This window comes from Salmo salar, chromosome 19 (genome assembly GCF_965601325.2).
Source record: "Salmo salar chromosome 19, fSalSal1, whole genome shotgun sequence".
NCBI classification, from domain to species: Eukaryota; Metazoa; Chordata; class Actinopteri; order Salmoniformes; family Salmonidae; genus Salmo; species Salmo salar.
In genome coordinates this window covers 9,215,001-9,227,500 of record NC_138309.1, presented here as the reverse complement: position 1 = coordinate 9,227,500, position 12,500 = coordinate 9,215,001, and the positions used below count along the sequence as shown (strand labels likewise).

General features: G+C 45.4%; 1 protein-coding gene across 1 annotated transcript in view; it reads left to right on the top strand.

The window, feature by feature from the left end:
* The window catches only part of LOC106578389 (contactin-associated protein-like 2), a 227,629-nt gene that overhangs the window by 121,531 nt on the left and 93,598 nt on the right, over positions 1-12,500 (top strand). Inside the window, exons 8-9 of the mRNA XM_045702061.2 lie at positions 541-684; positions 7,026-7,284. Coding sequence (XP_045558017.1) covers positions 541-684; positions 7,026-7,284 — 403 coding nt within the window. The remainder of the gene's footprint in view (positions 1-540; positions 685-7,025; positions 7,285-12,500) is intronic.

Sequence of the window (12,500 nt, the reverse complement as noted above, 5' to 3'; positions counted from 1 at the left end):
AATACAATGAAACAGTACTGCACACTAATACCACTTACAACAGGAAATAGATTTTTAAATACCCAAGAAATATCATACTAACAAACGAATGTGCAACAAGTGAATGTGCATGCATATACACATGGGTATAATGTGATGGTTGATGAGGATATTAGTAGTTGATCCGTTGACTAACTGAGTCACTCCTGATAGTGTGACTGCTTCTACTCAGTGCAGAACTACCAGAGCTACTTGTTGTGTCTTTTTAAAGCCTGGATTCCCTTGTACGCTCTTGGCTTTAATTAATATGGGTAGTGAAGCATCGCAGTACACAGCACACACACACACACACACACACACACACACACACACACACACACACACACACACACACACACACACACACTGAATGAAGACACATGCAGGAACATTTAGGGAGCACTAAGACAGTAAAGAAAAAACACTGAATCCCTCTTAGAAGACGACATGCCAAAATGCTGTTTTATACATTGGCCCCTCTTTTTATTACGTATCTTATCTCTCTCTCTGTCTCTGCTGTAGTTGAGTTTTGGTGGCATGCCCTACAGTGGTAAGCCAGTGGGAGGGGGGATGAAGAACTTCAGAGGCTGTATGGAGAGTATCAACTACAACGGAGATAACATCACTGATTTGGCACGACGCAAGAAGCTAGATACTTCCAGCTTTGTAAGTTACACACACACACACTGTCACGGTCTATCTCTCTGTTTCTATTTGTCTGTCTCCCTGTCTCCGTCTCTGTCTCCGTCCATGTTTTTGCTTCTGTCTCCATCTCTGTCTCCATCTCTGTCTGCATCCCTGTCTCCATCTGTCTCCATCTCTGTATTTGTCTCTGTCTCCCTCCCTATCTCTATCTTTGTCTCTGTCTCCATCTCTGTCTCCATCTCTGTCGCCGTCTCTGTCGCTGTCTCCGTCTCCGTCTCCGTCCTTGTCTCCGTCTCCGTCTCCGTCCTTGTCTCCATCTCTGTCTCATCTCTGTCTCCATCTCTGTCTTTGTCTCTGTCTCCGTCCCTGACTTTGTCTCTGTTTCCATCCCTGTCTGTCACGTCCTGACCCTAGTAAGATGTAATTTTCTATAGTAGAGTAGGTCAGGGCGTGACAGGGGGTGTTTTGGGTTGTTCTATGTTTTCTATTTCTATGTTTAAGTTCTAGTTTTTCTATTTCTATGTTGCGGTTGTTTGGGTTGATCTCCAATTGGAGGCAGCTGATCCTCATTGCCTCTGATTGGAGATCATATTTAAGTAGGGGTTTTTCTTCCTGGGTTTTGTGGGTAGTTGTTTTCAGTTTAGTGTATGTCACCTGACGGAACTGTTGTCAGTCGTTTTGTTGTTTTGTTTAAGTATATTCATTTAAAGTAAATATGAGCACTCTACACGCTGCGCCTTGGTCCCCTTTATACGTCCTGCGTTACAGAACTACCCACCATGATTGGATCAAGCGGCGTGCCCGGGCAGAAATGGACACCTGGTCACATTAGGAGTGGATTGAGAGGAGAGACTGGACTTGGGGCCAGGTAATCGAGCTATATCGGAGCCTACCTGGGAAGAACAAGCGGCAGCCCCAAACATTTTTTTGGGGGGGGCACACAGGTAGTTTGGCTGGGCCAGGACTGGGACCTGAGCCAATTCCCCATGCTTTTTGTGGTAAGCATGTGCCTGCCTCTCGCACTCTCTCTCCAGTGCGCCTCCATAACACAGTACGTCCTGTGCCTGCTCCTCGCGCTCTCCCTCCAGCGCGCCTCCAGAATCCAGTACGTCCTGTTCTTTGCACTCTCCCTCCAGTGCGCATCCATAACCCAGTACGGCCGGTGCCTGCTTTGAGCACTCGGTCCTCAGTGCGTCTCCCCAGTCCGGTGAGACCGGTTCCTGCTCCACGTAAAAAGCCTCCAGTGATAATCGATTGTCCGACGCCTGTAGAGATGATCCATGGCACTAAGCCTCTAGTGATGATCCATGGCCCGGAGCCTGTAGGGATGTTCCATGGCACGAAGCCTGAAGAGGTAATCCATGGCCCGGAACCTGAAGAAATAATCCTTGGAAAAACGCCTGGAGGGATTATAAATGGTCCGGAGCCTGTAGGGATAAACCATGGCACAAAGCCTGTAGGAATAATCCATGGCCCAGCACCTGTAGAGATAATCCATGGTAAGAAGCCTCCAGTGATGATCCTTGGTGCAGAACCTGTAGAGATAATTCATGGTAAGAAGCCTCCAGTGATGATCCTTGGCGCGGAACCTGTAGAGATGATCCATGGCACGAAGCCTGAAGAGGTAATCCATGGCCCGGAACCTGAAGAAATAATCCTTGGAAAAACGCCTGGAGGGATTATAAATGGTCCGGAGCCTGTAGGGATAAACCATGGCACAAAGCCTGTAGGAATAATCCATGGCCCAGCACCTGTAGAGATAATCCATGGTAAGAAGCCTCCAGTGATGATCCTTGGTGCAGAACCTGTAGAGATAATTCATGGTAAGAAGCCTCCAGTGATGATCCTTGGCGCGGAACCTGTAGAGATGATCCATGGCATGAAGCCAGCAGCAACGGTCATTATTCCGGAACCTATTATGATGCCTCCCAGTCCAGGGCCTCCGGCGACGCTTTTCCATCCGGAGCCTCCAGCGACACTCCTCAGTTCAGAGCCTCCAGCGACGTTCTTCAGTCCGGAGCCTCCAGCCACGCTCTTCAGTCCGGAGCCTCCAGCGACGCTCCCCAGTCCGGAGCCTCCAGCGACGCTCCCCAGTCCGGAGCCTCCAGCGACGCTCCCCAGTCCGGAGCCTCCAGCGACGCTCCCCAGTCCGGAGCCTCCAGCGACGCTCCCCAGTCCGGAGCCTCCAGCAACGCTCTTCAGTCCGGAGCCTCCAGCGACGCTCCCCAGTCCGGAGCCTCCAGCGATGCTCCCCAGTCCGGAGCCTCCAGCGACGCTCCCCAGTCCGGAGCCTCCAGCGACGCTCTTCAGTCCGGAGCCTCCAGCGACGCTCCCCAGTCCAGAGCCTCCAGCGACGCTCCCCAGCCCAGAGTCTTCAACGGCGGTCTGCAGCCCAGAGTCTTCAACGGCGGTCTGCAGCCCAGAGTCTTCAACGGCGGTCTGCAGCCCAGAGTCTTCAACGGCGGTCTGCAGCCCAGAGTCTTCAACGGCGGCCTGCAGCCCAGAACCTCCAGCAATGATCTACAGTCTGGTTCCTTCGACGACGATCCACGGTCAGGTGGTAATAAAGCAGAGGGATCAGCGGGTGGAGCGGGGAGTACGCCCAGAACCGGAGCCGCCTCCTATGCTGGAGGTTATGTGGACTGCATTTGAGCCGCCATAGACTTTTGTCACCCTCCCTACCCTCCCTTTGTGTTTTGTGGTTGTTTTGTTGGGTTTTGATTATGTTGCATTCGGAGTCTGCACCTTTCGGGTGGGGGGGGGGTACTGTCACGTCCTGACCCTAGTAAGATGTAATTTTCTATAGTAGAGTAGGTCAGGGCGTGACAGGGGGTGTTTTGGGTTGTTCTATGTTTTCTATTTCTATGTTTAAGTTCTAGTTTTTCTATTTCTATGTTGCGGTTGTTTGGGTTGATCTCCAATTGGAGGCAGCTGATCCTCATTGCCTCTGATTGGAGATCATATTTAAGTAGGGGTTTTTCTTCCTGGGTTTTGTGGGTAGTTGTTTTCAGTTTAGTGTATGTCACCTGACGGAACTGTTGTCAGTCGTTTTGTTGTTTTGTTTAAGTATATTCATTTAAAGTAAATATGAGCACTCTACACGCTGCGCCTTGGTCCCCTTTATACGTCCTGCGTTACACTGTCTCCATCTCTGTCTCCAACTCTGTCTCCGTCCCTGTCTTTGTCTCTGTCTCCATCTCTGTCTCCATCTCTGTCTCTTTCCCTCACTTTCTCTCCCTCAATCTCTGTCCCTCACTCTCCCTTACGCTCTCTCTCCCTTACGCTCTCTCTCCCTTACTATCTCTCCCTCCCTCACTCTCTCTCTCCCTTACTCGCTCTCTCCCTCACTCTGTCCCTCACTCTCTCTCTCTCACTCCCTTTCCTCTCGCTCTTTCATTTTTCTTCCACGTGTCAGCTATAATTACCAGTGTTTGCAGTTCGATTTGTTTCCTGTACTTTGAGTAGTACTTTGATACCTTAGGAAATTAGAGTTACACTCACTCATCAGGACTAATCCATATTAGACAATTCATGCTGGATATTAATACAATGAAACAGTAATGCACACTAATACCACTTACAACAGGAAATAGATTTTTAAATACCCAAGACATATCATACTAACAAACGAATGTGCAACAAGTGAATGTGCATGCATATACACATGGGTATAATGTGATGGTTGATGAGGATATTAGTAGTTGATCCGTTGACTAACTGAGTCACTCCTGATAGTGTGACTGCTTCTACTCAGTGCAGAACTACCAGAGCTACTTGTTGTGTCTTTTTAAAGCCTGGATTCCCTTGTACGCTCTTGGCTTTAATTAATATGGGTAGTGAAGCATCACAGTACACAGCACACACACACACACACACACACACACACACACACACACACACACACACACACACACACACACACACACACACACACACACACACACACACACACACCCACACACACATATACACACTCTGTCTCCGTCCCTGTCTCCGTACCTGTCTCCATCTCTGTCTCCATCTCTGTCTCATGTCTGTCTTTGTGTCTGTCTCATCTCTTTCTTTGTCTCTGTCTCCGTCCCTGTCTCCATCTCTATCTCCGTCTCTGTCTCCATCTCTGTCTCTGTCCCTGTCTCCATCTCTATCACCATCTCTGTCTCCATCTCTATCACCATCTCTCTCCATCTCTGTCTCCATCTCTATCACCATCTCTGTCTCCATCTCTATCACCATCTCTGTCTCCATCTCTGTCTCCATCTCTGTCTCCATCCCTGTCTCCATCTCTGTCTCCATCTCTGTCTCCATCTCTGTCTTTCTCTCTGTCTCAATCTCTATCACCATCTCTGTCTCCATCTCTATCACCATCTCTGTCTCCATCTCTGTCTCCATCTCTGTCTCCATCTCTGTCTTTCTCTCTGTCTCCATCTCTATCACCATCTCTGTCTCCATCTCTATCACCATCTCTCTCCATCTCTGTCTCCATCTCTATCACCATCTCTGTCTCCATCTCTATCACCATCTCTGTCTCCATCTCTGTCTCCATCTCTGTCTCCATCTCTGTCTCCATCTCTGTCTCCATCTCTGTCTTTCTCTCTGTCTCAATCTCTATCACCATCTCTGTCTCCATCTCTATCACCATCTCTGTCTCCATCTCTGTCTCCATCTCTGTCTCCATCTCTGTCTTTCTCTCTGTCTCCATCTCTATCACCATCTCTGTCTCCATCTCTGTCTTCGTCTCTGTCTTTGTCTCTGTCTTCATCTCTATCACCATCTCTGTCTCCATCTCTGTCTCCATCTTTGTCTCCATCTCTGTCTTTCTCTCTGTCTCCATCTCTATCACCATCTCTGTCTCCATCTCTGTCTCCATCTCTGTCTCCATCTCTGTCTCCATCTCTGTCTTTCTCTCTGTCTCCATCTCTATCACCATCTCTGTCTCCATCTCTGTCTTCGTCTCTGTCTTTGTCTCTGTCTTCATCTCTATCACCATCTCTGTCTCCATCTCTGTCTTCGTCTCTGTCTTTGTCTCTGTCTTCATCTCTATCACCATCTCTGTCTCCATCTCTGTCTCCATCTCTGTCTCCATCTCTGTCTTCATCTCTATCACCATCTCTGTCTCCATCTCTGTCTCCATCTCTGTCTCCATCTCTGTCTTCGTCTCTGTCTTTGTCTCTGTCTTCATCTCTATCACCATCTCTGTCTCCATCTCTGTCTCCATCTCTGTCTCCATCTCTGTCTTCATCTCTGTCTCCATCTCTGTCTCCATCTCTGTCTCCATCTCTGTCTTCATCTCTGTCTCCATCTCTGTCTCCATCTCTGTCTTCGTCTCTGTCTTTGTCTCTGTCTTCATCTCTATCACCATCTCTGTCTCCATCTCTGTCTTCGTCTCTGTCTTTGTCTCTGTCTTCATCTCTATCACCATCTCTGTCTCCATCTCTGTCACCATCTCTGTCTCCATCTCTGTCTTCGTCTCTGTCTCCATCTCTGTCTCCATCTCTGTCTTTGTCTCTGTCTTTGTCTCTGTCTTCATCTCTATCACCATCTCTGTCTCCATCTCTGTCTCCATCTCTGTCTTCGTCTCTGTCTTTGTCTCTGTCTTCATCTCTATCACCATCTCTGTCTCCATCTCTGTCTTCGTCTCTGTCTCCATCTCTGTCTCCATCTCTGTCTCCATCTCTGTCTTCGTCTCTGTCTTTGTCTCTGTCTTCATCTCTATCACCATCTCTGTCTCCATCTCTGTCTTCGTCTCTGTCTTTGTCTCTGTCTTCATCTCTATCACCATCTCTGTCTCCATCTCTGTCACCATCTCTGTCTCCATCTCTGTCTTCGTCTCTGTCTCCATCTCTGTCTCCATCTCTGTCTTTGTCTCTGTCTTTGTCTCTGTCTTCATCTCTATCACCATCTCTGTCTCCATCTCTGTCTCCATCTCTGTCTTCGTCTCTGTCTTTGTCTCTGTCTTCATCTCTATCACCATCTCTGTCTCCATCTCTGTCTTCGTCTCTGTCTCCATCTCTGTCTCCATCTCTGTCTTTGTCTCTGTCTTTGTCTCTGTCTTCATCTCTATCACCATCTCTGTCTCCATCTCTGTCTCCATCTCTGTCTTCGTCTCTGTCTTTGTCTCTGTCTTCATCTCTATCACCATCTCTGTCTCCATCTCTGTCTCCATCTCTGTCTTCGTCTCTGTCTTTGTCTCTGTCTTCATCTCTATCACCATCTCCGTCCCCATCTCTGTCTCTGTCTTGTCCGTCTCTCTCTTGATACAATACGTTTTCATCTTAGAATTGATCAAAGCAAACAACTAATGATAATCACAACTAATGATGAGCATCTCTTCTCTCTCTCTCTCTCTTTCTCTCTCTCCTTAGCGTAATCTGTCATTCTCTTGCGTGGAGTCCCACTCCTTCACAGTTTTCTTCAACGCTACCAGCTTCCTGCAGCTCCCGGGAAGAGCCAACCAGGATGTAGTATCATTGGGGTTCCAGTTCCGCACGTGGAACGCTGATGGACTCCTCCTCTTCAGTAACCTTGACGATGGAACGCTTGAGATCGCCCTTGATGACGGGAAGGTTGGCGTTCACTTCAACGTGACACAGATGAAGAACACCAGGATAGACATATCATCAGGTAGGAAATTATACACACACAGACAGACACACCCATCACAGCCGTTGTGTGTCTCCAATCCTGCCATCTTGGTAGCCTCTAACAACTAATGACTAATTAGCAATAATCAGTCGGCAGTATATCAAGGTCGTTCCTGTGGTTACGCCGCATGTTGTTTTGATGCTGTTGTCAAGGAGGAGACACTGATGGTTCGTTAATTACATGATTGTGTGTGTAGTGTGAAAATATGTTGTTTTTTATACACTTGTCTGCCTTGAGAGGAGATACTTAAAAACACTAGAGACTCTAGACTGCAAGGTTAACACACTAAACCTTCCAACTCTGATGTGATCGATGAAATCTCCCTCCCTTTCTCTCCCTTCCTCCTTCTCTCTCTCTCTCTCTCTCTCTCTCTCTCTCTCTCTCTCTCTCTCTCTGTCTCTCTCTCTCTCTCTCTCTGTCTCTCTCTCTCTCTCTCTCTCTCCCCTCTCTCCCCTCTCTTCTCTCTCCTCTCTCTTCTCTCTCTTCTCTCTCCCCTCTCTCCTCTCTCTCTCTCTCTCTCTCTCTCTCTGTCTCTCTCCCTCTCTCTCTCTCCCTCTCTCTCTCCTCTCTCTCCCCTCTCTCCCTCTCTCCCCTCTCTCCCCTCTCTCCCCTCTCTCCCCTCTCTCCTCTCTCTCTCTCTCTCTCTGTCTCTCTCCCTCTCTCTCTCTCTCTCTCTCTCTCTCTCTCCCCTCTCTCTCTCAATTCAATTCAACAGACTTTATTGACATGGCAAGTGAAATTACTTACACTGTCAAAGTACACATATAACAGTGGTCGGACCAACAGCAATAGCACAACAATTAAAACAATGGTTGTAGTAGTAATGGAAATGATTAACTTTAACAGCAACTACAACAACAATAGTAATGATTATTAACTTTAACAGCATCTACAACACCAATAGTAATGATTATTAACTTTAACAGCATCTACAACAACAATAGTAATGATTATTAACTTTAACAGCATCTACAACAACAATAGTAATGATTATTAACTTTAACAGCATCTACAACAACAATAGTAGTGATTATTAACTTTAACAGCATCTACAACAACAATAGTAATGATTATTAACTTTAACAGCATCTACAACAACAATAGTAATGGTTATTAACTTTAACAGCAACTACAACAACAATAGTAATGATTATTAACTTTAACAGCATCTACAACAACAATGGTAATGATTATTAACTTTAACAGCAACTACAACAACATTAGTAATGATTATTAACTTTAACAGCATCTACAACAACAGTAGTAATGATTATTAACTTTAACAGCATCTACAACAACAATAGTAATGATTATTAACTTTAACAGCATCTACAACAACAATAGTAATGATTATTAACTTTAACAGCATCTACAACAACAATAGTAATGACAATAAAAATAAATACATGACTGAAAAGCAACATGGCATGGTATGAAAGCTCCCCAAAATACTATTGTTTACATTTGCGCTTTTCACTGGCTGTGAAAGAGGCCACATAAATACTTTTATAGTTTCAAATTCTTTGTAATGAATGATCATTTTGGGAAAGAAAGATTTTCTTCAGTCTGAGTATTTGTCACAGTGTAATAGGAAATACAGCTCTGTCTCTAACGATAACGATTCAGGTATGACCAGAGTGCAGACTGTGTTGAAGTAACAATGTTTGTTACAGCAACAGGGGCAGGCAAACGACAGGTCAAGGCAGGCAGGGGTCGATAATCCAGAGTGGGGCAAAGGTACAGGTTGGCAGGCAAGCTCAGGGGCAGGCAGAGTGGTCAGGCAGGTGGGCTCGGAGTCAGAACAGGCAAGGGTCAAAACCAGGAGGGCGAGAAAAGAGAGACTGGAAAAAGCAAGGTCTGAGACACAAAACGCTGGTTGACTTGAACGAACAAGACGAACTGGCACAGAAAGATAGAAAACACAGGTATAAATACCCAGGGGATAAGTGGGGAAGATGGGCGACACGTGGAGGGAGGTGGAGACAAGCACAAGGACAGGTGAAACAGATTAGGGCGTGACAGTACCTCTCCCCTGGAGCAGAGTGAGCACAGCCTGTCCTCTCTGGGCAGCCAGGTTTGTCTATGACAACCTGTCTCTATGACCAGGCTGTGCTCACTAAGTCTACATAGTTGGTGTTTTCCTCAGACACAGTGGTCAGATGTGCATTTCGCTACACTCACATTAACATCTGCTAACCATGTGTATGTGACCAATACAATTTGATTTGATCATCACTGTGTACCGTCTGTTTAGAGACAATTAGCATTTAAAGTTTACTTTGATTTTTTGTGGTCTTTCCAATAGGTGTTATATATATATATATTTTTGCATTGTTATAATTTGGTTGGGCCAGATTTTCAGAGTGCTGTCCTGAGGCTCTATGGGCTTGGCTTGGGTTAGTGAACTGAGCCTCAGAACCAGCTGGCTGAGGGGTCTCTTATCTTGTTCCATCTGTTGACATTATAGGGCTGTGTGATGAAATGTTTTGGGGTCCCTTGTTTTTAGATTGTTGTATGGCTCTTTTTTCAATTTGAATAAGGAGGGGGTATTGGCCCAATTCTGCTCTACATGTGTTATCTGGAGTTTTTCTCTGCACTTGCAATATACTCTTGCAAAACTCTGCATGCAGTATTTCAATTGGATGTTTGTCCCATTTGGTCAATGCATTATTGGAGAGTGGACCCCATATTTCACTGCCATATCCAGCAATTGGTTCTATAACTTCTAGGTTTTTTGTTGTTGCCAGATCCTAATTGGAATTTCGATTTTAATGTTCCTTTCAATGAAATAGAATGTCCTTCTTGCTTTGTCTCTTGGCTCATTCACAGCCACGCGAAAGCTATCTGTGTTGCTGATATTTAGTCCTAGATACATGTAGTGCCCAAATAGAATTTGTATTTGTGATATCCAGACCTCTTTTGGAATATAATTATATTCAAGGCTTTAAGGTTGACTGTCAGAGCCCAGGTCTGGCTGCAGATGATCTAGGTGCTGCTGTAACCCCTCCTTAGTGGGAGACAGCAGCACCAGGTCATCTGCGTACAGAAGACCCTCCTTAGTGGGAGACAGCAGCACCAGGTCATCTGCGTACAGCAGACCCTCCTTAGTGGGAGACAGCAGCACCAGGTCATCTGCGTACAGCAGACACTTGATTTCAGTGTTGTGTAGGGTGAGACCAGGTGCTGCAGTTTCTTCTAATGTTTTTGCCAATTCATTAATGTAGATAGTTTTAGACTAATTGAGCAGCTCTGTTTCACTCCATGTCACTGAGAGAAGAAGTCTGTTTGCTTGTTGGCAATTTTACCCAAACATTTATTTTTTAGTGTACATTGATTTAATAACATCATATGTTGTTCCTCCAATACTGCTTTGTATTCATTATTTTTTTTTAAATACCTTCAAATTGAGCCAAATGCAGTTAGAGTGTGGAGGGTATAAATGTGGTCTGTTGTGGTCGACTTGTTTGCCAGTTAGAGTGTGGAGGGTATAAATGTGGTCTGTTGTGGTCGACTTGTTTGCCAGTTAGATTGTGGAGGGTATAAATGTGGTCTGTTGTGGTCGACTTGTTTGCCAGTTAGAGTGTGGAGGGTATAAATGTGGTCTGTTGTGGTCGACTTGTTTGCCAGTTAGAGTGTGGAGGGTATAAATGTGGTCTGTTGTGGTCGACTTGTTTGCCAGTTAGAGTGTGGAGGGTATAATTGTGCTGTGGTGTGTATTCATGGATGCCAAGGGAATCCAGGCTTCCCCAAAAATGTACCTAGAAACAAGAAAATTGTTCTGTGTTTCAGAATTTTCCTTCAATTCGCAAAAGGCTGAATGTATCTCAACGGCGGAAGCATCCGAGTGAGCAAAACATTGCCCCTCTGTCTCTGTATGTGTAGTCCATCTATCTGATGCCATCTGGTCATAACGAGTATGACATTGTTGCCGCCCATAGCATTGAATGCAAGGGAAGCCAGCGAGCATTTGGCCTCCCTTGATCATTTTTTAAATAAAATAATAGCCAATCAGCATGGGCTAAACTGAGTGAGCTCAACTGTGAATGGTCCTGGCAGAGCAAAAAAAAGTGTCAAGGGAACTCCTATCAAAACAAAGTGTTTGGTGTCACTCCTATCAAATCGCAACTAGCGCCTACGTCCTTGATATTGTTGCGTCTCGTTGTGCTGGTGTCCTCTGGTGGCTATCTAGCTAGCTAGCAAAATTGGCCCATGGATGGAGATGGGGATTTGGACTTGTGGTTTAACTTAATTATCCGTGCTGGTGAATGATTATAATGGTGATTCTGATCCAACCATTAACTCATACATTGTGCCCCTGGCCTGAGAGGATGGATGTACAATATGTAGCTAGATGTAGAAGGCTAATGTTAACTAGCTAACGTTACCCATGAAAGGAAGTTAGGCTAGCGAGCAAGCATTTTAACTAGGTAGACTAGGACAACAAAAACTAAAAGTACTGTAGAAAAGAGTGATAGACCGTTTCATCAACATGAAAGAGAAGAGGATGGCATTGGCTTTTCTCTACAAGTAGGGTGAGTCAACATCTTTTTTCTACTTGCATCAAGGCGCGCACACACACACACACACACACACACACACACACACACACACACACACACACACACACACACACACACACACACACACACTCACAAATCAGAACCATGGACAACCACATACTATTTAGCTTACGTTGACTGGACTAAATTGTTTTTGGTATCGTTAAGTTGTCACTGTATTAGTCTAAGCAGAGGTGATCTGATGATGTTGAAATGTTGAAGTTGAAATGGTGCTGGAATAGTGGAGGCAGCTCCTGTTTTCTTTGCAACTTGCGGTAACTCTACATGGTTCTAAATCATTAGATGTTAAGTAGTCATTAACTTGCTTGATGATGCTGTAGGTCATGTAACTGTAACTATATATATATATATCTCGTTTGTCAATTTGAGTGTGGAGGATATAAATGTGGTCTGTTGTGGTCATTTGGTAAAAATCCAATCTGATTTATCTTCAGTCCGTTATGCTCATCAAGGACATGAAGTAGTCTGCTATTTATGATACTGCACAGAATTTTCCCCAAGTTGCTGTTACGGCAAATTCCTCTGTAATTATTTGACCCCTGTTTGTCTACATTTTTATAGATTGGTATGATCAATCCTTGGTTCCAAATATCTGGGGCAATACCTGCAGTGAGG